The sequence below is a fragment of the Amphiprion ocellaris genome, chromosome 22 (genome assembly GCF_022539595.1).
Source record: "Amphiprion ocellaris isolate individual 3 ecotype Okinawa chromosome 22, ASM2253959v1, whole genome shotgun sequence".
NCBI classification, from domain to species: domain Eukaryota; kingdom Metazoa; phylum Chordata; class Actinopteri; family Pomacentridae; genus Amphiprion; species Amphiprion ocellaris.
In genome coordinates, this window is record NC_072787.1 from 12,081,090 (window position 1) to 12,108,696 (window position 27,607).

General features: G+C 38.8%; 1 protein-coding gene across 5 annotated transcripts in view; it reads right to left on the reverse strand.

Annotated features, from left to right (window-relative positions):
- The window catches only part of tpk1 (thiamin pyrophosphokinase 1), a 77,867-nt gene extending 53,368 nt beyond the window's left edge, over positions 1–24,499 (reverse strand). For 3 of the 5 annotated variants that reach the window (XM_023266224.3, XM_035946428.2, XM_035946426.2), the window contains exons 1-4: positions 24,413–24,499; positions 22,485–22,575; positions 15,995–16,069; positions 3,606–3,675 (exon numbers count right to left, since the gene is read on the reverse strand). In XM_023266224.3, the coding sequence (XP_023121992.1) occupies positions 3,606–3,675; positions 15,995–16,069; positions 22,485–22,527 (188 nt within the window). In that variant the 5' untranslated portion in view covers positions 22,528–22,575; positions 24,413–24,499. Of the gene's footprint in view, positions 1–3,605; positions 3,676–15,994; positions 16,070–22,484; positions 22,576–23,772; positions 23,922–24,412 lie in introns of those variants that run through there. The other 2 variants (XM_023266222.3, XM_055007279.1) reach the window with 2 other exon arrangements.
- Between the last annotated feature and the right edge of the window lie 3,108 nt (positions 24,500–27,607).

Below are 27,607 nucleotides of genomic sequence, written 5' to 3' on the forward strand. Positions count from 1 at the left end.
AAGTAAATATTAAGCATACAAACAAAAACTCAAAAGTACAATCATGAGGCTTAAGCATTCTTCATACAAATATGTCAGAGAAGTATTACAGAGATTTAATACCAGAAAAGTAATAAATAAGCGACCCAGATTCTTAAGAAATAGGCAACTGCTTGAACTGAGTGATCAAGGGTGTGCACGTCAGCTGTGCTCCTCATCAAAGAACACAATAATCTGAATACATTACAGTGGAGACAGAAAAATGCATAAATATCAACTACAAAACTGCTGATAGAAAATCAATAATGCATGATGTAAATATATTTCAACCGCTTACATAAGCCCAGAGAGAACACTTAAATAAGAAAATATGGAGGAAAAACCCAATTTAAATCGATGCAAGCTTCATTTAGATCAGAAATATGCACTGTTTTTCTTCTAACACCCCATACAGCGAAGTTGAATCATTGTCACTTGACTCATCATAAGAGGCAGAAAGCCTTAGCCTGAAGCGCCTCAGCCTCTCTACATCCCTAATGTCTACCATTAAGGCTGTTTTGACAGAAAATTACGTGGCACCTTTCTTTTAACTGTGGGAGGCCGTCCGCCCACTCTGTTCTTGTGGCAGTGCAGGAGACTGTGGAGGTTGACCAGAAACTTTTGTACCTTATTATATTTTGATTGAAATACCCTGGCAAATATGCACCAACTCTCACTTCACTTAATAAGGCTATCACTTTTTCCAAAAGGTTTGACAATCATTTACATTTCAAAGAAATGGGAACGCTCCAAAATTTCAGTTTTGGTTTGGCCTCCCATACACCACCTCCAACACAGTTCCCCCGCAGGCAAATGAAATCGATTTTTTTTCAGAAAATCCGACGTATCGTGCATCTTCAACAGCACAAATGCAAAAATTATTGTTGAACTGAGTGCAAAGACTGGGGCGCACTTTTGCTGGCTTCTTTTTAAAATTGGATATTCTAATTCAGTGTGAGGCGGAACATTTTTTTGTATTACTTGCAGGAATTTGGGGGTACGGATCTTTTCATGCGTCTGTTGATGTGCAAGCTTCAGCTTAGATGTGGGACCTTGCAGCAGGCTGTGCTCTGGGTGTATGCCATACCTTTGAACGATTTAACTCTGATGTTTGAGAAGGAATTTATTGTTTTGCTATAATGGTTTAACTTATGCACAATTTGGAGGGAAATATGTACACCCACATACATATACAGAAAAGTACAAACAGAAACACATACCCTGTTCATCTGCTACATCTTTAACTTGTATTTTTTAAATAATCCATCTCTCTTTTTCGCATTGTTTCTTCTGCTTTTCTCCTCCTGTGCATTTCTCCCATATTGCTTTTATTAAATAACGAGCATGTTGTTGCTCCTTCCTGTGTTGCAGTGCTGTTTAAGATCTCATAAAACTTGGCTTTGATTGATTACCTGAATCTCTCTCTCCCTTCCTCCTCTCCTCTCTGTCTCTGTAGTCCATTAGTTATGGTAATGCTGGGTTAAATACATCTTAACTGTATGGTGATTGATTTACACATGCCCACCCTTACAAATGTCCTCCCTTCCTTCCCTCCTCCCCTCCACCCTCCCTGTGTAATGTCTAACTTTTTTGGGGGACAGATGCTGTTAGTGTTCGGAGCAGTGGGGCTAAAAGGAAGGCCTGGCTGACAGCTCTGCCGTACAGGCTGCTGACAGAGCTCAGACTGGAGGGTCACAAGATGAATCTGCTGTGTCACACAAGTAGACGCAACTATGAGCGATGCCTCTGCAATCGGGGCGAAAACTCACCCTCGCATCGTGTGTCTGACAGACTTACAGACCGAGCAGAGCCCGCTGAGAGATCCTACATCTTCAACAGCTATACCTGGCTTGCTCTACTTTTTTAAAAAAATTACAGTTAAAATAGGACATTTGCATTCTTGTGGATGGATAAAACACGTTGTCTTACTATTCTCAAGTCCTAATCTTAATGTTTTTACAGATTATTTTAATCATGTTCTCTCCCAGCTATTTCCTGACCACTTAGTAGGTCCTCCGGTCTTCTGTTTGTTAGCTTGTTTTCGTTCTTTTGTTTTGTCTAATTGGGATGAGCAATTCAAGGAAAATATTTGAATGCAATTTTTCTGATAGCTATTGCGTTTGCAAATTGATTCGCAATATAATGTTTTGAAGTTTTGCTTCAGCTCGATATTCACTGTGTAGTAGATTAAAAACATGTGATGGAGCATTACGACATGAATTAAAAGTGTGACTGTAGAACAAGGAGGACGGCATGGATTTGTAAAACCACTGATACAACACTTTAAAGTCTGGGATAGATGTGCTGCGTAATGTATATCCTAAATTGCAGCCTTTGCAACTTGCTAATTGCTTTGTTTCAAATTTCGATTTGAAATCGATTAATTGTTCAGCCCTAGTTTTAATTTCCTTTGAAGTGTCTTATTTTTTTCTGAGTCTTTGTACCTTCCTGCCCTATATTGGTATTGATCTGTATCACTGAATTTGGGTTTTAACTTGCTTCAGTTCAATCCTGATGATTTTTTTTTTTACTTGTTCTACTCGTTTTATTTTGCTAAACCTTATGAGAGACTATGAAATGTGTCCCAAAGATAAAGATAATTACTAATCTTAATACAAAGTGATAAAGAATTGACTGTTGTCATTTTTTGTGAATCCTTTCTCCTGTCATCTTGCAGAATGCAATTTTCTGCTTCATCCTGTTTTTGGCATTGATCAGCGGAAATTGTCTATACATCAGTGTGGTATGTTTGCTGTGAAAATTTTAACTAATCAGCTAAAATGCACACCAAAACACAATTTTCTGAAATGGCAGTGTTACAAATAATGTTTTGGCTCTTTATAACCTAACATATGGAATGTATGATACACATTAAATGTGTGTTTTTAGTGTTTCAACACAACTAAACACACTCATCTAACAACATTTTAGCTGGGAAAACATTCAGCCTTTCAGTACTAAATATGGGCATAATTTCAAGGACTGCAATAAGTTTTTCTAGTGGGGGGGGGGGAAGTAATCGGCCCAGATGACATCAATTTGCAAAAATGTTCTCACCTTAGGTGTCTGCAGCTTAAAATGGATGTTATGCCAATGAAAATGCAAGAACATGCTCACAGGCTGACAAACACAGACACACATACAATCCCATTCGCACCCGGACAAAATACACACTCATGTTCACACTCTGGGCGTTAATGTGAAAGCCTCAACACTTCAGGGACCTGGTGATCCCCAGATCCATCTCTGTCCTGACAGCAGTCCTCCATTAGCCACACATGCACAAAAAAATGCTGCTGCTGAACGCGCACCTACAGTACTTTGTCAGAAACACACGCGACACTCATACATAACAGGGTGCATTTTCTCACACACACACACCCACACACACACACAGTTATTGAAAGCACAATGTTGCACTGATTATGCCACTTTTCTGGTCAAAAACAAACACAATTCATGTAAATAAACAGCATGCACTTGTGAAATTTAATCATCTTTCTCCCAACAACACAACTGCGCAAACAAAGACATTTAAGTGAAAAAACAAATTAACTCATGCAATTGTGAACAGAAGGCCGACTCACCTGTCGCGATCTCCAGCAGTGATGTTATAAAGATGATTGGCAGCTCCATCAGCACATGCCCTCAAGAGAGCTTCAGAGAGACAGAGAGAAGCTTTAGCTTGTGTAACTGAAAGCAACTGACTTCATGAATAGTATAACTTTCTATTTCTTTTAAAACACAACAAGATACTGGTTGGTATGAATTTCAACAAGTGCAGAGGTGAGCTTAGTGTGAGTGTTGCTAACTTTATTTTGTGTGGTTTCTTGAGTCACATTGCGTGTTCCTATCTATATGCGCAATTTTAGTCTAGCTGTAAGTTTCTCCACATGTCTCCTGAGTGTATTTTTCCCTGTACACCTCATGACATTTAGAATCCCTCACTGCAAACATGAAACACACACCAATCAGCCACAACCATTAGAATTATTGACACGTGACAGTTCCCGACATTTCCCAGTATCATTCCTATTAAATCTACAGCATACTCTCTCTCTTTATCCTGGACACGTTTCCTTTTATAATGTGTCAAGGACTTATGAACAAATTTATACAATAAAAGAAGTAATATTAATAATGTGTGATTTAAATGCAGCACTTTGGACACCAATGTCAGCAATCCCAAGGTTTTTGTTAAATAAATATACTAACTTCAATCTCTGTAAAAATGTAAACTCAGAATGAGGTCAAAATTAGTTAGAAAAAGACATGCTGCACAATTTGACCCTTTAAAGGGAAAGTCAGCCACGAAGCATCTCTTTTCAGATTTTAAAAACAAGTCAAACTAGGTGGTTATTTGCCATTCTTAGAATGTTACTCAAGTTGCACTAAATTAGATGCAAACTATTTGCAAATGTATGCTCTTTCATGCCTTCTATTCTATTCAAATTGAACAGGCAGCCTGTTTTTTAAGAGCCCTTTTCTGTTTGGGGTTGTTGTGGTGCACACAGGGGAAAACTTCAAAGAATCAGATGAAGTTTTTTCCTCGCACCTTGTTTTAAACTAACTAAAGCATGCACCAAAGAGATGGGCAACACTCGTATTCATGTTTTCTGTCTCGCCAGCTTTTTTTTGCGGGTGTCCATTCCCTAATCCCATATCTTTCATACACTGTATATAACTCAGTTGCATTTAGAACAAGCACACTTGAAAAAAATAACACAATTTAATCAGCTAAGAACTTTAAGGCACCAGCATTAATGGTGCCATGCTTGAAATACATAGCAATATGGAATATATAATGACATTGAATTATTACTGAAATAGCACAGAAAATATGCTTTGCTATGACAACAAAACTCACACTTCAGGGAAAAGAAACACTCAACAGATATTCACACTACATAGGCATGAAATAAACCCAGTTCTATAGACACAAAAGTGCAAAGTATAAACTTGGAATAGCTGACAAACTCCACAGCCAATAAGTGTTTTTATATTACCTTAAATAACACACTACTGCAACCATGAAAAAATATGTGAAGCATGTAGACTGGGTCACACTCGCATACTGTAGATTCATATTCACGCACACAGACTCATGCATACACTAAATTGGACTCGATTAGCGAGTTAAATGGGGAGGAATGATTATTCCAACAGAAGGGGGTGCCTTTCTCAATCTAACGGTCCTCTCCCTGAGCTGTTAAAAACAGAGAATGCAGATGCATTTGCACTGATGTAAATAAGACACTTATACTCAAGGTAGTGCTTTTATTCATGACCCCCACCACCTGCTGTCGATGTTTCGCGTCAAGAAATGATTGGAATGTAAATGACTCATTATCTCTGACAGAGAGCAAAGGCTGAGAAACTTTTCAAATGACAACTTCTGGAAAAACAGAGAAACTTTTCTTTAAGCCTGGTAGCAGACTGTAAAGCTATCAGTCATTATCTGTGTGTAAGTACACACACACACACACACATACAGAATAATTTTCAGACTTAGGGTTCTAGAAAACTTACTTCAGTCTGTCAATCATTTCCTCAACTCTGTTTGCATGGCGTGTCATTAAAGCATACAAACACATACAGCTACTACGAATCCAAGAGCCTTGATGTGACTGTATACACGAAAGTATCGACACATAAAAAAAGATTTACTTACATTGGTACCAGTGATTATCATATGTATTTTCTGACTATATTTCTGCATTATAATTTCCTGTATTCACATTCAGAAAAGGCCGTTAATCTTGGTGTAGCGGGAGCCTTCTCCTTGAAAATACTTGCTTTGTTATGCATAAGCGTGTAGCTTCCAGCACTGTATAAAAGACTAAATCTTTGACTGATTATTTTCAATAATTTATATAAAATAACAGCTCTCTAAGCAGTATTTCTACTCTGTAAATTGTAAATCAGTAATACATTCTGTCTTTACGTCAGCAGAAGCTTTTAATGCTACAGTCTCACGCCTTGTCCTCCACTGACAAAGAAATGAATTTTATAAAATACGACAGACTGACAGAGTATTGAGGTTGCAGCACATAATAAAGGCCATGTATTTAATGAATGAGGAGATTGTTCACACCGTTGTCTAGGAACTACAAGCTACCTGTCAATAAAGAGATGAGAAGTGCCAGGATGTGTCTGATTTTGCTCAGCAGGTGGCTGATTGATCAGTTACATCATACATTCGATTTGGAATAAATAAAAGGTGCCCTATAAAGTTGGCTTGGGAACAAACAAACGCTACCTTTACTTTGAGTGTTTCTCACTAAAACGTGTAAAACATGCGCTGTGTGATAATTTTCTTCCACATAAAACCTTTAAAAAGTGGATTTATTTGAATATTTGAATTCCTGCACTGCCTGCATCTATGTGCCCAGATGTCACCCTGAGGTCCAAAACACTAGATTTAACAGACCACAGCCATAGTGCTTCAGTTTGTGAGCCTATAAGGGCTGAACAGTCTATGAAAATATAAACAACAGCTTACCACAGAAAAAAAAGACTGTGTTTCATTCATAGTTTGACTACCTGCTTAACTGATCATTCTCTGTTTGTGACGCTGCAATGTTTATATACTGATCAGCCACAGCATTATGACCACTGACAGGTGAAATGAATACCATTGATCATATTGGTACTACCTGGTGTTGTGCTGGAAAACCTTGAATTTTGGCATCTTCGACACCTAAATAAACATTGTGCCAAGACAAGCACATGCCTTCATGTAAATGGATATCCCAAATGTCATTGGCCTGTAGGAAAATGCACCCCATCACATCGCAAAAACATCAATCAGGAACATCTTGGGGAACATGACAGTCGCCCAAGATGTTGATTTGACCTCCAAACTTTCTAGACTTAATTCTGATCAAACATCAACAGGATGCTGTGGAACAACTTTGACTCACAGAGACCCCAAAGACCTACTGCCAACGTCCTGGTGCCAGACCCCATGAGACACCCTGAGAGGTCGCCTGGTTAAGACCCAATGGTTCAGAGCATTTTTTCACGACATACACTACCATTCAAATGTAAAGCAGTTTTTTTTCAACAAAGGTAAAAGGTACAGGCCCATTTCCAGCAACCATCACTCCTGTGTTCTAATTACATTGTGTTAGCTAATTGTGTTGAAAGGCATTAAGGATGACTAGAAAACCCTTGTGCAATTATGTTAGCATATGAATAAAAGTGTCAGTTTTCATGGAAAACATGAAATTGCCTGGGTGACCCCAAACTTTTGAACAGTAGTGTAAGGGGAAGAAACACAATATTAGGCAGGTGGTCATAATGTTTTACCTGATCGGTGTACATTTTATCAAACAACCAAAAGACAGGAAAGCCATGAACATCGGTAAGTCCTACACAGATGTCTGATTAAAAATACAATTCTACAGACATGCAATAAATAACCACAACTGAGAGCAGCCAGATACTGTCACTACAGACAGAATTACTAGTGAATGTGTTCTCCATAACATCAATGTTTGATTTGGGCACATTTATGGGGGGCAGGACAATAGTGTTTATGTGCTAGCAAGTTCGCTTTGAACTATGGAAAAGTCTGCAAATATGTAGAGTCACAGAAAGGTTGAATAACAGCATCCACATCAGAGGCCTCATGCATTTGAGGATTTGACAGTGGGAGAGCGCTAAGCCCTCATGAACACACCTGAAAGTCTGCGAGTGTGGAGACTGGGATTGGGCCAATTACTACCTGCTAGCAGTTTTGTTCCCCACTGGCCTTGTTGGTACATTACTATGCTTCTTTGCATATTACTACCAACAACTGCCAATCAGAAAATAAGAAGGGAACTGTCATGTGAAAACTCCATGGCTCTGTAAGTGGTCAGAAACTTATTTGATCAATATGTTGCAATGTTGGGAAAAAGAAAAAAAAGTCAATGAGTCAGATGCTTTTGTGTGAGAAAAAAAAAATATTAGTGCTGCACAGCAGGTCAAAACCAGGCTGATGTAAGTCTGACGATCACGTTTCATCAAGTAGCAATGTCCGAGCCCGAAAAATGACCTGAAGATGACGTGTCAAAAACTGTAGTTCCTCAAATAGCCACTTGATTCTGCCTCTAAAAGTGAGTCAAATTCCATAGACCTCCATGTTAAAATGCTCAACGTTACAGCAGAAATAAATACGTGTACCACCTGGTACAGAATAACATTTTGGTCTCTCTTGCAAATTTCCTCATTCATGACAATTGTACAGGGGTTAATTTTTAGATATCTAGCCGACTTTTATAAATTGCATTAAGGCTTAAAGTTATGCATTATTAAGGGATTAGTAGCTTTGAGTGACAGGTTGGTGCCTTCACAGGGCAGTTCATGACCCAGACATGCTTGCATCTGCTCATGCTCATTTTTGAAGTTAATTGCAGTCAGACACTGCCAAGATGTCTAAGGCTGGGGGAAGCCTATGGGTCACTTCAGAGAGGGTTTTTCCATCTTTCTGTACAGTCACCAGCTACACCCAATAGAGTAGAGCTGTGCTTGTTTAATTAGTTTGCATTGACCACCTGCACGTATTAGCTGTGAATAGTTGACCAGTTTTCTGGCTCAAACTCAATTTTTTATTTTTATTTTTTTACTTTCTGCTTTGCATTTAGTTATGTAATGATTTTACATTTTTACATTTAAATTGTCACAGCCAAGCCCTTTGTCTCCTGTCTGCACTACCAAAAAAAAGTGTGATTGTTTTATTTAAAATTGCTGTTCTGAACACAAAACCTTTTGACTCAGAAACACACATGCAACCGGTCAGGCTTATTCAAAAGTTTATCTTCATTACAAGACAAAGTTGTGGAATCATCTGTCTTTCTCAATCTTTCCACGTCCTACTTGTCTTCATCACACTAAATGGCTAAAGTGGGTAATCTGAACTTATCACTCCATCTGCACTCCATCCACAGGCGGGGAAGACACTATTACTGTCATTCTCCCGCTGAAAAGAATAAATTGTTGGCCACAAATACAACAGTCTAACCAATTCCCACATCCTCTCTTCTCCTCAGAGCATTCGAGTTTAACAAGCTGAACAGAAAATCACAGACAGAGACATCGATGTCTTATGATTCCTGACGGCAATATGATGTGAGCCGAGCAGGGACAGCAGAAGCAGTCAAGGGGAGATGACCTTGTATATAAACTAGCCATCATAATCCCTCACCGCTGGCTTCAGAACCAGCTCCTCTTGTCACTCACTCTGCTGCATGATAGATACATACGGTTGGTACTAGATAATACACTTCCACACACACTGTTGAACCTTTATAGTCGTTTTTAATCATTGCTATCGAATTTGATGCAGAGAAGGTGCATGCTGTAGGAACACACACATATACGCACATGCTGCTGTGGGGCATATTATATAGCAGGCCTGTATTGATGGGGTTTGTGGGGAGGATTAATACCTGTCAGGTTGGGGCTTTAGCGGAGTACAGGAGAGGGCAAACGGTCACGAAGAGCAGTGAAAAGATTATTATCCTTATTATGATGCCTTGACGCCTTCCCTTCATCTATCAGTCCACCTCTCTCCCTCCATCTGTCTCTACCTCCACCATACTCTCTACACCTTTCCTTGAATTTGATTGATTTCCTGCACAAACATCTAATTTTCTTTCTATCTCGCTCCACTCTGCTACTCTTTACATCACTCTATCTTTTTCTTTGGTATTCTAGGTGGTGCAATTTCACCAGCTTTTATGCTCATTCTCTTTTCCCTTCCTTTGACAGTCTCGCTGGAATTTGTGATTGAGATGTCTTTGGCTCTCGATCCTGGCTAACAGCTTCTCTCCTCTAATTCTCCACACCTATTAACTCAATCTGATATGTGTGCAACTCATTGCTGATAGGTGATGTTCGCAAAAATCAAGCGAGCTGCTCAACATCAACAAATGGCTCTTGTTGTAAAGACAGGCCTATTTTTTTAGGGTTTTGTAAAGACAATCCCCGTCACTGATTGCTTTATCGAACTGCTTGTTTGTGCTGTTGCACAATGAGCAAGTGAGAGATTTCGAAATAAGTAAATGAGTGACTGACTGAGTGAATGGGTGACTGATGGCCTAGATGGGTGAGAGGGTGGATGAGTGAGATAAGCAGCTTGATCCCACTTCACCACATCACATTCGGCAGCCGTAAATGAGTTTCCCTTTGATCAGCGCTGAGCTCTTACAGCCCCCATCGCTCCTGTGCTCCCTGCTGCTTTACCTCTCCCACAGGTGATGGGGGTGATGGGAGAGGGGGGCCAGGGGCAGCACATCAGAGGACCTGAGAGTTGCTACGAGTCTGTTTGTGCGAGACCGTGGATGTCTGCGTCTGCAAGGGTGGAGACCTGGCTGCGACGCCGCCAGGTGAACAACCATCTGGAGAATGACACAAACTCAGACATGCTCATGCGCACGGTGAGATCTGCTTATCCCATAAACAACATTAAAAATACATGGAATATCAAGTTATGAATGATGAATTTGCTCTGAGCCTGTTTACCGTTGTACTGTGAGAGATCTGAGATCTGCCATTCACACAAAATCATCATCCTGTCAAAGCTTCTTCAGGTCCCATGTGCACTGCTGCCAAGAGCCAAAATGATCAAGAAAGCCTCCCAATTTCTGACACCCAAACACAGCATTGCTTCCGGTGCTTCAGGAACCACCTGAAATCACTCAGAAACTTTTTTTAACCTCGTCTAAGTATAAGCAAATGCACAAATCTTCCATATGACATTAGTCTGCATTGTACATCCAATATGTCCAGCTACCTCACAGTGATTGGATGATTTGATGCATGTTTGCATCGTGATTTATGCAACTGCAATACTGCCAAGTAATGAATATAAAAAGAAATACAATTGCCCTAGAATGTATTTAATAATTTCTGTAAACCACATAATTTAAATTTTGCTTTTCTGTTCATGGTTTGGGCATTAAACCAAAAATATCAATTTGCAAACACTGTTGAGGTTAAGTTTTAATCAATAGGGCCTAAATAATTTATTGAAAGTCTATCTCACCATGCTGATAGTTACCAGACAATTTAATTTAAATGTTGATTTTTATTTTTTTAGTTTTTCACCAAAAAATTTAAGATTTAAAGAGATATTTTCTGAGAAGCAAGCAGTGTGATTTCTGATTGCATTGAACAGATACACAAAAAAAATGGAATTTTGCTGTACTCTGAAGTAGGGCAGGATGATATAAGTGAAAGTTTTATTGCGATACAATGTTTTGTATCAGTCAATGCTGATAACTGTTAATCATTTGAATGACCTACTTTTAAAAAAAAAAGCTCGGTAGAAAAAAAGTCTATTTTAAATTTAACCACTTCAATTTCAATGTAACCACTTCCTGTACCAATAAACAGTTAATGGATTTCCTGTTAACACAACTCTGAAACACATGTTCAAATAAATACATTTACACACACATATATAGGTAACTAATAAACCGGCCGATGATAAAGGCATGATCTTATCTTGATACATATTGAATAAAGTACACATAAAATCAGCTTTGAGGTAAACTGACCACAACAAACATGACAAAGATGCAGCAAATAAATAAACTTAAAAGAGACTATTGTACTTGGAAAATAAATGTTAGAAAATGTGTGCAATGTAAAAGTGATTTGTAAACATCAGGCACACGGAGACTGTTAGGAAGCACTAGCTTCCTCCCTCCTACTACATGCAAACACTTTCTGTGTGAAAAAGTGGACATTAATTACACCCTATTTTATTACTTACTTTACACAATTTTATAAATGTAGTGGCCACAGACAGAAATGCACTTTTCCTGAAAGTTAATTTTACTTGTTTGATTAAAACAAACACGTTAACCAGATATTAAGCTTTAAAAGCCATCACCTGTCAGAGTTTGTCCCTTGTGGAAGCCTTCTTGTTCTGGGTCTAAAAGAGGAGCCACGCCTGATAAGCTTCTCCTTAATGTGGTGGAATAGTGGGCGGGGCCACAGATTTGATTGGATAATAGATGTGTGATCAAATTCCAAGTAATTAAGGCAAACAGAGAAGGAAGTCCAAATGTTTTCTGCATTTTGAATGTTTTGTATTAATGACCGACTGTAGGATTATAAATTGAGGCGTTGTAGTTGGAAGAATCTCTAAAAAATCATGTGTAGTAACTGTTAACTTTATCAGCTCCCTTCTCTGACCTGATTGGCCAGTTTGAACTGGGAAGACACGCCTCCTGATGAATAAACTGGAGGGAAGCACTGGAGGGAATGTCTGCTCTGAAGGCAGCACAACGCAGCACTGCTAATTGATTCTGCTTAACGTTGGAAATAATTAACAGTATTTCCTTTGTAATCTTATTGTTTTTACTTTTGGAGACTTATACATGTTTGGAGACTGCAAGTAAATAGCTACCTATTTTCCAGTTTTGCAAGTCTAATGGTGGCAATCCTCTGTATACCTTACACCTGTTCCTTGCAACAGAGGACAACCATAGTGAAGCTGGCGCTGGTTAAGATGCCAAGTGGCTGGCCAAGACAAAGTATTACCAGATGGGGACTCTGTATTGCATTGGTCTCCATGTGTACACCGTCTTTGGAGCAAGGTGCCAGGAGTGTGTCGCATAGGTGGAAGTGGTGAGGGTCAAACCATCCCTGTTGGCTACAGACTCCACTGCGGGAGTATGGAGGGTGAATACAATGACAATGAAAGGCCCAAGCAACTGTGGACTACTGCACCTTGGGAGACCTTCAAGTAAGCTACAGTAAGAGCAATGGAGGACCAAGGAGCACTAAAATCAAGGTATGATGGGCTGTTTATGAGCTAGGGGAGCATGCTTGCAGTCTGTTCATGCAACCAAACTGTTTTATGTTTCAAAGGTGTGCTTTCATAATGTATGTGCACAGCACAGGATTTCTGGAGAATTTACAATGTCTCACTGCATTTGGACACTGTTTATGGAAAGAATTTCGCTAAAAATCAAAACACCTCTAAAATCTGGCAGCACTACTTTAATTAGCTACAACTCTTTGAATTACAAAGGTGTGGATGATGGAAAATCTCTTCATAAAGCTTCTGCTCGAAATAAATATTCGCAGCAGTTGTGCTTTTGCAGTGCGTACAGTCCTCATGGTCATAATTTTTTATTTTCTGTTTTTTGATGAATTCTCAATGTTTTTTGTGTACATATTTTTATCCTCCTACCTTAACAGAACACCCTAAGAATCATTATCTCAAGCAGCAGGCAACCTTTGGTGTAAAATCAGATGAGAAGATTGCTTTGTCTGATGTCATTAAGCATATTCTCGAGGTCCCCCAGTGAAAAGGAACAAACCAAGACAGCAGCATGTATCTAACTGTAGGACTGCCGTGCGATGGAAAGAACTCAGGTGCCTCTTGGGCTTTTGCTAAGCTGATAAGAATATCAAAGCTACGTTCATTAAAATTCAATCTGATGTGGTTTTAATCACGAGTTTGCCTTCAAAGTTATTTTGTATACTAAGCTTCTTTCCTGGTTGCATAAGTTCACGAATTACGTTTTTTTCATAAATTAGTATGCCTGCAGTTTTTTGTTGTTCCATGGTCTCGGCATCAAAACTGTTGAGCGCCTGTGATCCAGGTCACTTCGTCTCACAATGTCCTTGATAGAACAAATGAATACCTAACAAATTCAGCGCAGTTTTATTCAAGTTCAGTCATGTTTACTTAGGTTCTGTTTCTGATCATTTCACCAGATTTTAAAAAATAATAATAGCAAAGTTGTAGGATATAGGTTGATGTAACACTGTCTGGATTGCATAATTAATACAATGCAGCCAAGTAGCACAATCTGGAGTTCTACTTCTGTTAAAAAACCCAATTTTTTAATCTTTAAACAATAAGCATTTCATGCATGTTTTAGGGAATTTATGGTTATAGTATTCATGCAGCATTTTTATATGTACCCTAGTTACTAACTACAAAAACATAGTTGGAATCTGCCAACAAACTTATGACCAGTGAATTGCTGAAGTGAAGCAGCTGAGCACAGTTGTAACTCTTCTTCAATAACGATTATCACAATGCCCTTAGGCATAGCTGCTATTTGGAAACTGCTAAAGTGGAGCCATTCAGTGAGCCTGTATTGTGCAACCACTGTATGTTTCAGTGTGACTGTATGGCTCCTGTACAGCATGAAGTTTTCTGACCTTTTCACAGAAATGTGAATTCCTATCTAACTTTATGTATGGACGAGAGTTTTGCAACAGTGAGAAAACCTTCAGGTTGAGTTTCAAGTGCAATTTCCAAGGCGCAGGACTTTAGAGGTTTTCATATTTGTCCATGTTTTGGACTACTCCGACCATTTTCTCCTAATTGATGAAAGAAAGCAAGTGGCCTCGAAAATGTCGACAGCAGGTTTTTTGTTATGAATAGAATGCGCACATTGTGAAAACAGGGATCTTCAGCCAAGTAGGTGTGTTTTATATCTTCTCTGTCACCTGCTGAGAGGAGCGGTTGTGCTTGTGTTTGCATTGTTCACCAACCAACTATCCTTAGTGCAGGTGCACACACAAATGAATGTGAATGGATGTGTCATTATCGCTGCCTTGAGACCTTAAGATTACAAAAGAGAGCTTTCAGCAGAATACAATGTCTTTAATAAAAACAGATTGTACAGCTGCCCAAGAAACACCCAGCATCCCATTACTTCTGAGCCCTTGCAATTTAGGCACTTGGTGTTAGAAGAAGTACATCTCTCACAGTTCTCTCTACACTGATGTAAACCTATTTAAGTTAAAGCTTAGACTTGACTCTTTAATGTAGCAATCAATATTTTATTTTAAATTATATGTGCTGTGAAGCGCAAAGCTTAAAATACGAAAGAATGTGTCTAAACAGTGTGCGGTGTATAGACTAATTAAAGGCTAGAACGCACCTCCTTATTGATAAGCAAAAGCTACAAAAGAATCACCTTGTGCACTGTTAAACTAATTAATGGCTACCCACAGCCCTTGGACTTCAGTGTTTGAAAGGTGCAGACTAGCTCACATCTCTCTGCCATCATTAATCTCCTGATCTGACACCCTTGCTCTGCTGCCGATTTGAAAAGATGCCCTGATGTACAGGTACTGCTAGTCGAGAGGGGCTGGTTGGCCTCATCCTCGGAGTCAACCGGAATCCACTGAGGTGTAAGATAGATTGCTCATTAGACAGCTCAGTTGTTGCATACTGTATAATTACCATACGTCTGTAGCTCATTCATAGCAATTTGCCCATTATAACAAGCAGCATATGGCCGTGATCGGACTGTCTTTGGTCAGAGGGATGTCACAAGTCTGCGATTTTACATTCTACTAGTTCAACAGCTGTTTGACAAATGGGGGATTTTTGTAGCACTGCCGTCCTTCAGTCTTCTTCAGTCAGGTATAACCTAAAGTATATTTTGTTTTTCTGCTCTTAAGTCCCCTGCTTGTCTGAGGAGTACTGCTGCACCTTCATGCAAACAAGGCAGTGACACAGAGAACAGAGGACAGGCTACAAAAGCAGTCTGGCAAAAAAAAAAAAAAAAAAATCAACATTCACACCAGGACTTTCAAGCAGCGTCCCTTGTCTGCATCTATGCTCCTTATTATCAGACATAACTGTTAACTGAAATTTTAACGATTTACTGGTCACTAATTTACAAGTTACCTGCTTGTTGTACATCCCTAATCAAAATGCTTATTATTTTTGGCTTTGAATGTATTAAGTTTAACTCATGCAGACACAACAATAATTCAAGTTAATTAAAAGGCAGAATTATCTGAAAAAAATCCTAGGAATGGTGGGCATAGGGTGGGGACCTGGCAGCAATTCTGATTTTGCTCAGTGCAAGCTACACAGTTTAGAGAGCACAATCTGACAAAAACAACAGGGGAATACGTGCTAAGTGTAAACCAATACAAACAGGATCTATGTGATATAAAAAGGGCTTGTCTGATCTGTGTGTGTGATGTGTGAGGTATCTACCTTTACTCCAGAGGATGTGTAGGTAGTCCTTATCCAGAGGCTGGTTCAGAATGATCAGACAGATCCTCTGTGTGCCTGGAAAAGGAGACAGAAAGTAAAAAGGAAAGTGTGAATCATAAATAATAAGAGTCACAGACAATTGAATGAAAATACTATCCAACTAGAAAAAATAAATAAAAACAGCAAAGTCAGAGCACATCATTGTTTGCATGTTTAAAACAATACCTTTTATATAGAGACTGGAGGCTGTTGTCTGTGGTACTGATTGTGCTAAATAAAGAGCAAAATTAAAACAAAACCACGATAACGAGGTCATTATCACACTCCACATGGAGATGGGAAACTAAGAGGATTAAAGGCAGAAACCATTTCAAACAAGTCTTGGTTTCATGAGAGTTCAAAATGTTTCCCACTCGATCCAATTAAGCTGCAATTGGTTTGTTTGCAACATCAGAGGATAACAAAACCTAACCCGAGGACAGACGGTGTGCATCCAACTCAGGCAATAATTTCCCAAAGCTGCAGTGCCTTTACTCTCCTTGACCAGGATCACAATTAACATCAAAGTTCTTATCATTTGTTAAAAAGGGAAATCCGAGAAATGTGTGAACTTAGGCTTGCACGCATTTATTATAATCTCATCTGAATACCCTGAACTCGGCTACATACCATCTGTAGCTACATGACAACAGAGGAAAAGCCTTTAAAAACGAACATAACCTGTCATCTTCGTCTCTTTCTTGCGGGGTACCTCCAGGTTTCTTTGTCAAAGTCTACGTCTCATGGCGCAGTGCTTCATAAACCTATTTCTTCCCTAAAACCCCCATCAATCAATCTTGCTTTTAGCTTTTCTTTTGCTCTGCTTTTAGTGCAGATCGCCCGACAAATACTTCTAATCTGCAGAAAGAAACATTCGTTGACAAAGTAAAAAGGCCTTAATGGACCAAAGACTAAGCGCAACCTCTCTTCCTCTTGCCTTCACACTTTTCATTGCTTGCTCATTTATCTTTCTTTCTTATGCTGGCTTTTATGAATGGTTCCTCATCCATTTTTAAAGTTCCTTTTCATAGCAAAGCCGAAATGTCACTAAACTTTAGCAACACTTACTTTTTCTTGAACAGTATTTGTGGAATTTTCACACAACAGAAACAGAACCATATGGAAAATCCAATAAAGCATGTATGTTTCTCAGTGTACCTTGTAGGAGTGGGAGGCCAGTATAGACAATAGTGGGGAAGAAAAGACAATAGTTAAGGTTTCAACTTCTTGCTGCAAAATGAGTATCACCTGAAAAAAAAAAAATAAAAACCTTTCTGGATTTATACCCTAGGGTGTTAGGAGTGCATTTTGGCTCGACTTGGAAAGTGTGGAGGTTATAAAAAAAAAAAAAAAACTGTCCTTTGGGTTGGTGACTTTGTTGCGGCGGTGGGCTTGATGTTGTTAAAAAGTTCACATCACTGGAAGGTCATTTCCAATACGAAAGTCAACCCCAGCTGAGTAAGGTAAAAGGAAGACGAAAGGAAGAGAGGATAAAGAGGCGACACAAAGGAGGAGGAAAAGAAAGCAGGACACACGGAGGGGTAGGTGGGGAGGAGAAAGAGGAGGAGTGGAATTGTCAGTCTTGTCTCTTAATTGGCTGGAGGTGTGCAGAGAACAAAAGACAAACTCAACCAGCCGTGACTTTTCAGATAATCCTTGGCCACGCAAACACTCTCCTCCCCACACGCACAAACACACACACACACAAGGAGGTGCGTGGCCTTTCGTGCACTCTGTTCAAAGAAATGTCACCTTGGGATTCTTTTAAAAGTGCCAGACTGCATAAATACCACAAACACGCACACATACACACACTAAATCCGAGCACATAACCTAGCACATAGATATTCCAGGAATAGGCATTTATAATTAAAATTGTGAAATTTAAAAGGCTAACTGTGCACACTAGGGATTTTAAAATGCAGACATCCAGGGGCTGTTTTTATATTCTCCTCCGAGAGTCTAGATAAGCATTTCCTGCAAGAGATTAAACTCAAGAAGGCATAGAAATATATTCTAAATTTATCTAATGGGAGGGAAAAGTGTTTCACTATGCTGTGCAGTTGGGATAAAGATTTTAAAAGTGTATGATTCATGGAATCTGAAATGCATCTTTCACCTTTGATAGCAAATGACAACTTTATCAACACAATTATATCATCTAGGGGATTTGTGTGCTCTGTTCTGCAACCGTTTGGGGGATTATTTGCACATCCTGCAAAATCTTTAGACTAAATCTTGGATTTGCACAGTGAGTAAACGCAAGAGTGTAGCCCGTGATGCTTAGCTAACGTGTTTGAGTAAACATTTGTTTCAATGGATGTTTCAAAACCGCTGATAGCTCCCAAGCAGAAGTGCTTGTCTCTTGACTGATGTTGGCCTTTGTGCGCTCCTCATTTTCGAGCTGCGTGAGAATTCGAAATCAGCAGCTGTTCTGTGTTCCTGCTTTGCACCAATCAGGCACACGTGTGAGAGTGTCAAGTATATACAAACCTGTAGATGAGCATGTAGTACAATTACTGTAGCTGCTGTTTAACAGCACACAAGATGATAACAGTGATTTGAAGCCTTCATCAGCACACAATGAGAGACAAAGAAAGATAATAATGCACTATAGTGCAACACATATTATTATGAAAATAGTCTTCACTGTACAATGCATCATTGTTAGGTTGTATCCTTTCAGAGGTATTTATCATTTGATCAAAACAGGACACATATTCTTTGATTTTGTTTTCTTTTGTTGTTGTGTTTGTGAACCATTAATTTGAAGCTGGTCTTCAAATCGCTTGTTTCATCTGAGCAACAATCAAAGAGAAAAATTGGGTCAAGTAGGTCATGTAGAAATAGTGTCTTTTTTGAGACACCCAAAAAATTGGGAAAATTAAGGATTTTATACTTGATAAATAACGATTAGGTTTTCTTGTCCATTTACTTCTGTCAAATGATAAATTGGTAAATCATTAAAGGCCAAATATATTCCAGTTTGTGTATGCAAAAAGAAAGAGAAGATATTGTTCATATTATACAAATCCCTGTATGCAGCTCCATTTGAAGCAACTTGCAGTCAGTACAACTGAGGCAAGAAAGTTCAAATAGCTCCAACCCAAATTGGAAACTAATCTGACAGAACACGCTACTATCTCCCAGGAACCCAAGCCATCAAGTCATTCATTTCACTTTCATCCACGGAGCATATTTTACCCCCATAAAATGAAAGCTGTACGATCATGAAACTGTACGCTGTGAGATCAAAATGCACAGGGGACCTTTTTTCTTTCTTTTTTTTTTTTTTTAAATACGTGGAGTGTCCAAGGAGTTCTGGGAGGGGTTTTCAGATACGCTCTCAAGATTATTGTCCAAAACAATCCCTTACTTGCCAAAAGTCCTGTTACTTAATGACAGTTCCAACTTGGAAGTAGACACATCTCTGCCTAGCTGGTCTCACAGCTGCCAAGCGAGTAATAGCTTGTAGATGGAAAGCACCTCACACTGTCAATAAACAAAGATGGCTTCTTGACTTCACAGACGTGGCAATCATGGAATGTTGGGGCTGCAAACACCGGGCAAAAACAGTAAAGACAATAACACTGGAAACAAGTAATTACTATAATAAAATCCTTAATATAACTGCTCTGCATTTCCATAAGGTTTAGTGTGGGAGGGAGGCAAAGAGCTTTGACATTTTGGGCTGTGACATTTATGAATATATCCATCTTCTTTATGTAGAATCTATCAATTTGTAAGCCCAAACCCATGTAATTATGTTTAAATACCAATAAAAAGTTGATCACAAAAACTGAGTCATTGAAAAAACTATGAGCAGGCACATTGACTGTAACATTGGCAGCAATAAAAGCTCAGACCAGAGCCAACGCAGTAAATAGTAAACAAATGCATGATGCACAAAGTGTTTATGAATGTAGGGCTATTTATATCAAACTGTAAATTACAGTTACAATTCATCACTGAGCTAAGCCTTCATTGCCATCTTTTAAATCATTTCATTTTTGGAGAATTTCATGTTCATATTAAATCACTTTAACATCAATAAAAGAACACCTCTTGACATTGCACCTTACACTTTCTGGTCCTCTTTTTTTGGGTGCATTTTTCACATCCTACTCTGGGCATTGTCAAACATAGAACGTTAAGAGGAAGTATTTCATGTTCTGCTTGAGTACTGCTCGATTCTTCCGCTATCCATACTGTGGCAGGGTGAAGGAAAGTGGGTACCCCGAATTACAACACTCCTCTATGATATAACTCTGGGAAGGCAACAGAAACCACAGATCACTAAGATATATTAAAAAGTGCATTTTTCTATGACTCAGACCTCACATTCATTTTCTGTATCTTGCCAGTGAAACTACGCACAGTCTGCCTACTGTATGTTTATGAGACAGGCAAAAGCAGAGCTGAGCGCACTGGGGATAAAAACATTTGTTTTTTCATTCCTGAGCTCTCTATTTATATCGTTCCACGGGTGAACAATATTTCTAGTCGAGGTCAGAACCCCACACCACAATTTAGTCTGGACAAACAGGGTGTATCTCCACTGCATTCCAACATAAAGCACTGTCAGGCCGGAATATCTTTCATGTAAGTCCTAACATTTGCTCTTTATAAAATAGATCTCAAAATTACATGTAAATAACAAGTGTAGTACAAGAGACAGAGGAAAGTACATGTGCCTGATTTTTGCTCTACAGGTCTATCTGTTGTACAATTCCCTTGACCTTTACAGGTCTGGGTAAAAATCTGCCCTTAGGCTCGGATCAGCTCTCCTTCCTCCACACTCACACACACCACCAGGGAGCTCACACAAACCTTGACCTGAGAACAGTGGCTAAAGACAGCTAGAACCATCTTCCTCCTCAGGTCTGTAGGGCAGCCAGAGTTGACCATCTGGGCAGTTCCTTTTTTTTGTGTGTGTGCTTTTTTTCAGGAGCACCAACGGACACAGAAAAGATCAGGCAATCAATGAGGAAATAGTTCTTGCTGTAAAAATAGCTGTCAAGTTGCATTTGTAAAAGAGATACCAAATGTACCAGGGCTCCAGATTGTTTCGTACATGCAACCAAAAATCTGAGGAGTGCAATTTTCAGCAGGTGCACCTGACATTTGGTAGATCCCTCTGTGTATGTCTTTGGCCAGAACAACCAGATACATAAGGCCAGTCGGTTTCATCTAGATTAAATCCCACATTAGAACATCTTATTTCACTCTTTTCAAACTCATTTTTGGCCATGTATCTGTCTGAGTTGCTGCACTGCAGTTACTGAGTGGAACCTAGAGGCTTCTCTGTGACGCATTTAGGGAACATCAGTATATTGTAGCACCTACTGATGCACGTGAGGCGTTTAGGTAACATCTGTAAATTGTAGCTTCAAAATACAGCCACAGTTAAGCTTTCCCCATCTAAATTATGAGTCTCTTCATGTACATTTGTCATGTTTGCAGTTGCACCATCGATGCTCCAAATTAAGAAGTAAAAAAAAAAAAATGCATAATGTCTGAAAGGAAATTGTGCTGTGTCATGACCGGTCCGAGGCTGACAGGGCAGTTTCCCTCCAAGCGTCATTTCAGCAGCAGGAAATCTAAGCAGTGAGAAGTCAAAAATTATTGCACCGCTTACCACTGTTTATAATCTAGACGAAGAAGAGCTACCTTATGCTAACTGTAAGTCCCAGATCATTGTTATGGAAGAGAATAGCATAAATGTACAAAACAATTATCTGCACCGACTCCTGCTTCCAAACATGCATAATGTGTGAAGAAATTGCCGGTGTTTATTGGAACTGACAAAAAAAAGTAACTCTTTCAATGCATTATTCATGGTGAAAAATTTTGGGTGCATCTAAATAAAATAGTTCAGCACATCAGAACAAGCAAACTAAGAAGTTTGTCTGCAGCCCTGTGCACTGTGTGCTGACGTTCTTAGTCAAATGTCAGACAGAACTCCAGCGTTGTGTTGGAACAAAGTGAATTTAAATGATGACAGGGATTTTTTTTTGTGACGCTAGCTAGATTCTAAATTTTTAGAAAGATTTTAATAATCAAACCACCTCTTCAAAGCAAATGCATCAAGCCCTCTTTCTGCAAAAATTCATTATGTATGCATAACAAAAACGACACATCTCATACATATACACACTGTTGTCAAGAAAGTGCTAGTGATTTGTTTTTGAGTTCCAGCTCCCCAAAGACTGTTTGTGTGTGTTAGAGTGAGTGGGAGAAGCAGAGTGAGGAAGACAAGTATGACAGTGGTGCGAGTAAGTGTGCATTTTGATTAGACGCACACAGATCGTCTGTGTTTGGATGGGCGTCCCACACACGCGTATAGCTTGTGTGTGAAAATGCCATATCCATCCGTGCGTGGACCAGCGTGTTTGATTGATTTCGTGCATGTGTGTTTGCGCCAAGGGAATGTGTGTTTGAAAGGCAGCACCTGAGGACAGCAGGCAGTCCAAAGGCGTCATCTCGTCATCCATGGTCAGGATCCACAGGAGCCTGTCTTCAATCAGCCGACTGACTTCGAACTGGGAAAAAGAGGGCAGACATTTTTGCTACTCTTTTTGCTTTTGTGTTTTGTTTTTTTTATAGATTTCCTCCTTTTGTCCTTTACTTTTAATTCAATCAAAGGAAAACTTTATTATTTAAACTTTTCTGTAATCCCAGATCATCAGCAGCCTTCTTGTAGGCAACTTATTCACCTTGAAACAAGCAAAGTAAATACAAACATTAACGCTGACATGAGAGCATGACAGCACTAAGATGTGACTAATGGCAACTCAATACAAAATGCTGATATTAGGGCTTGCAACTAATGATTGTTTTTAGAACTGACGAATCTGCCAACTACCTGCCTCATTTATCATATGGTTTGTAGAACATATGTAAATGTAAATACAAATAGTGACAAATATGCCTCACATTTTCTCAGTCCTTAGTAATGAAATTAAATATCTTATCAGTTTACAACTATATAATCCAGAAAAAAAAACTGGAAAAACTCTAACTGAAGCAGCTGGAACACAGAGTTTTTGGATTATTTTAAAGGTCTTTAATGACTATTCTATTCACTAATCAGTATCAGAATAGTTCCCAGGTTGTTTTTGATCAATTAGTCAACCACTCATTTACACAATATCTTGCCATTTAAAACGATATCACCACACAAGCATGTCAGCATGTGTGCTAAAGACAAAACAAACCCATAAAGCAGTGAAATGTGTTTTAAATAAATCACAGCCGAGGCAGTTAGTGGATTGATTTATTAGTCTGTTGACGGAAATCTAATGTGCAACTCTTTAGATAATAGTTTCAGTTATTACCAGCGTGATCCCTGTCACTTATGTGTGGATCTGCTACTTGTCTTTGTCACATGTTATACGACAGTAAACGGAATATTTTGGGATGCTGGGATGATATAATTTTTTAAAAATGCAAATAACTGGCAGATTGATTAAAGAAGTTGAATTGTTAAATGCAGCCCTGAAACATATTCTTTGCAAGCAGGATTCCATATATATGACCAATATGAATAGAATAAAGTTTCAGTCAATCGTAACCGAGTGCCTACAGTCCAAAGATTTTGTAAAACACACACACACACACACACAAAGCAGCAACTATTTGCATAGTGATTGCCTGTCAAAAAGAAAAAGTCTATCTCTTATTGAAGCAGCTAATATGAAACATGCATGAACAGCAGCATAAAAACAATCATACTGCACCTGCAGCTTTCTAATATTCCTCTTTTTGAGTTTTCAACTCCAAATAGCAAAGCAGAGACAGCAGTGTGTAATTCCTGGTCACAATGATGCTTTAACTTCAGCTGGACTCTGAATAACAGGTTACACATTCCTTAAATGATTATCAATGGCAGGCATCCATTCCTCCCACCCACAAGGTAAAGGCGTCAATCAATAATTAAACTGTTACTACATTATATTATATCCTTTAGCTGCCATGAAATATCGTTATACAGTATTTCTAGTAAACTAATCATTCTCTGGGTTCAGTGAGGATACAGGTGAGCTAAAGGCAGCCTCACAATGAAACATTCACTGAAACAATAACATTCACAAGCTCCTTTATTAGTAACTGATCCTGTTTAAGTTCTAGCGTCACATATTAAGCTACACCTCCCCTGAGAAGTGGACTTTGGCATCATTACTGGCTGCTGTTCATTCATTTCCACAACACAGCTCTGTGCTAACATATAGAACGCTGCTCCGCTTCGTCCACAGATAAAACCGAACTATTCTGGCAAAATCAACAAATATTCCATCTCCTCGTTTCATTTCTAATACGCCGAGTTCACTTTATAAAGCTAACATTACTGTAGTTTGTTAAAAATGAGTTCAAACTTACAGAATTATGATCCTTGCGCCATTGAGGTTGTAAACAGACAACGAGAGCGGAGGCAGCATAAAAAGAGGAGGGCAGCAGGACCGAGAAGCAGCGTGGGCTTGTTATGGGGACCCCTAGAGGCCGAGGGTGGAAGTGCGTTTTCTTCGTACAGAGCTCTAATGCAGAAATTCTCAACGTTTACACCAGTTGTATAACATTTTTATTTAATTTATTTTTTGTCATTTTTTTGTTTTGTTTCTTTTTTGAAATGAAATCCAGGAGCTGTCCTTTAAATGGAAAGCTATTTCAGTTTATTCTAGTGGCAGAGCAGGTTGTCCACCAGTCACAAGGTTGGCTGGTTGATCCCTGGTTCACATTCCAATACCTCAGCGGGAAAACTGGGTGAATGAGAAACTCCACAGAGGACCACTCAGGTAGAAAAGTGCTATATTAGTGCAAACCATTTACCATTTATTCCCTGTTTTTACTCTTTGGTATAACAATCATTATCTGGTCCACTTTGATGTGGATACTGAACAGATGTCCAGTTTAGTAACAAATCAACAAAACAATAACAAGATTTTTAAAATCATATTTAAGGGGGAAAAAACTGGTGAAGAGAGTACATTTTCAACAAATAGATATCAGCACAGTGGTTCCCTAATTAGTTATTGCTTATTGTAATTACTTTTTTTCTTATTACATGTTTTAAAATTGTATGTTTAAAGATGCAAATGAGGTATTATATATAGAAAAATTATGTGATTTGCATATATATGGAAATGAGTTATTACCTCATTGAAGATGTCTGCATAAATGTATAACAGACAAAATTACAGAATGTAGTAAAATAAACACCTAAATGTATAGTTTGGAAGTTTTCTTTCCACTAGTTTAAAAGAAAACATAAAATGGAGGCAAAATATTGCAAAATCACAAAATTGACAGTTGAAGCAAAAAAAAACATTTTTGTCTTTAATGTTTTGCCTTAAAAATTGTTATGCTGATGTCATGTGGTTTATTTGTAGTGGTGTATGTGAAACTTAAAAATGTGAAAATGTCAAGAAACCTTAAAACAAATCTGCATTAAAATCAGTGATCCATAAATGACGAGACTTTTATTGAAAGAGACTATGTTTATGGAAATTCTGCTTTAATTTAATGGAGCATTAACAGTAAGATAATTAGAGGCTCCATTGATCGCCATCCACGGGGGGAGATCCACCAGGACCTGCCTTGTTTAAAGAAAGAAGAGCAAGGTGAATGAACCAGAAAAGAAAAATCTAAATGGTCTCTTCCACTCCAGTATCGAAAGGTTAAATCAAATGACATCAAAACTGCATTTCAGTCGATATCCAGGAAGTAACAATGGATTTAAATTATTTCTCATTTGGCTGAGGACTCCTTGAAAACCAAGGCTGCATGTACTTCTAAGGACAGTTCTTGGTATTCGGCTCTATTCTTTGAGTTGTAGCAAACTGGAGAGGTTACAGTCACATAGTGGGTTTTTTTTCTTGTTTTTTTTTGTGGGCTATTTAGATATTTTGTTTGTATGTGTGTGTGTGCACATGTGTGTTGGGAATAATGGTTCACAATCAATTTATAGCACAGAGACACAAACCCAAACATGCAGCCTCAGTTCGTCCTCTGCTAGACTTAACCACCAACAGAGGCACACCAAAAAATGTGGGCACATCGGGAGCTCATACATACTGCACAAAAATACACAAGCAAAACACACACAGGTAAACAAACATGACGAGCACGCACACATACCAGCTGTAGACTGATGGCGTGTGTTTGGGATGTGTTCAGACAGCAGTAGAAGCAGTGTAAAGTGTGAAACCAAATCTCTCTCAAGGTGAATCCACTCCAGAGGCTCGTTAAAACAAACGTTCTCTCATCAATCAACACTTTCCCACTGTCTCCCTGACATACTGCACATGGAAAGAAATCATGTGCTCACTCAGCGCACAGTTTTGCACAGACAAGTATAGGGGTGCACACACACGTGCTACGCATGCTATGGGAAGTCATTTATTCTGTGGGCATGCATTATAAATACATCTATGAATAAATTCCAGGCTGAGTGCATTCTTCATTGGCAGGAATTTTTTTTTACAAGCCCACAACCCCTGAATGTTTGATCGAATCTCTCTCTCTGGCTGCATCTATCCCACTAGCTCACCCTTACTTGTCCATCAGTCTTTCCACTATTTACGGCCTTTTTCTTTCTGCCTTACTTTCTTTCTTACATTTGTTTTGTCTTTCTCTCATTCTCCAATCATGCCAGGCTCTACCTTTCTTCTCCTCACTTCTTCTGTCAGGAACTCACAAATCTAATATTATTTTTGCTTGACAATTTGTGGAAGGTAATGGGTGACAGAAAAGAGAAAAGTGGGTCAGTGATGGCACCAAAGAAGGATTCTCCACTCTCTTGTGACAGGTAGAGGTAAATAGCACCACATTAAATAGGTGACTGAAGGATATGTGTAATATTTAACCATTTAAACCACAATGACCAACCGGGTCAGATATTTTTAACTCTGCTGTGCAGCCAAACATCATTCAAACTCACAGATGTTTATTTAAAATTCTTCTGTATATCCCAAAGTTACCAATTATACCAAATGAATCAAGCTCAGCATTGGAGAAAGTGTAAAAAATAAAATAAAATAAAGCAAACGTTAAGAATATTTGACGGAATAATGCAGGCGTGAACACATGGGCTGTTTTCTGAACACACTACACAGCGTAAACATCATAAAGCTTCAATGAAGAGCTGGAATAGGTTGATACAGAATACAGTCATGGGTATAAATAGAAAATGTTGACTTTTTCAACACATTTGAAGAAGCAAACATTTGATCTTCTTTGGTACGGCGCCTCCAGATAAAGCTGTTGTACTTGAACACAACCTCAAGGAAAACTGTCTTTTTAAATCATTGATTCAACAAAAATATCAAAAGATGTTGTATTTTTGTGGAAAAAATAAGTACACTTTTGGTTTTCTTGCTTTCACTGGCCCTTTCACATTCCCCCTACAACACTTCAATGGGATTCAGATGTGGGGTTTGACTAAAGTATTCCATGACCCTTCAGTTGTTTTTCTTTTGAGCCATTCCTCGGTGGAATTGTTAGTGTTCTTGCAATCATTATGCTGTCTACAGGTTGTCTTCTTGTTCAACTTTTGGACAAATGGCCTCACATTATTTC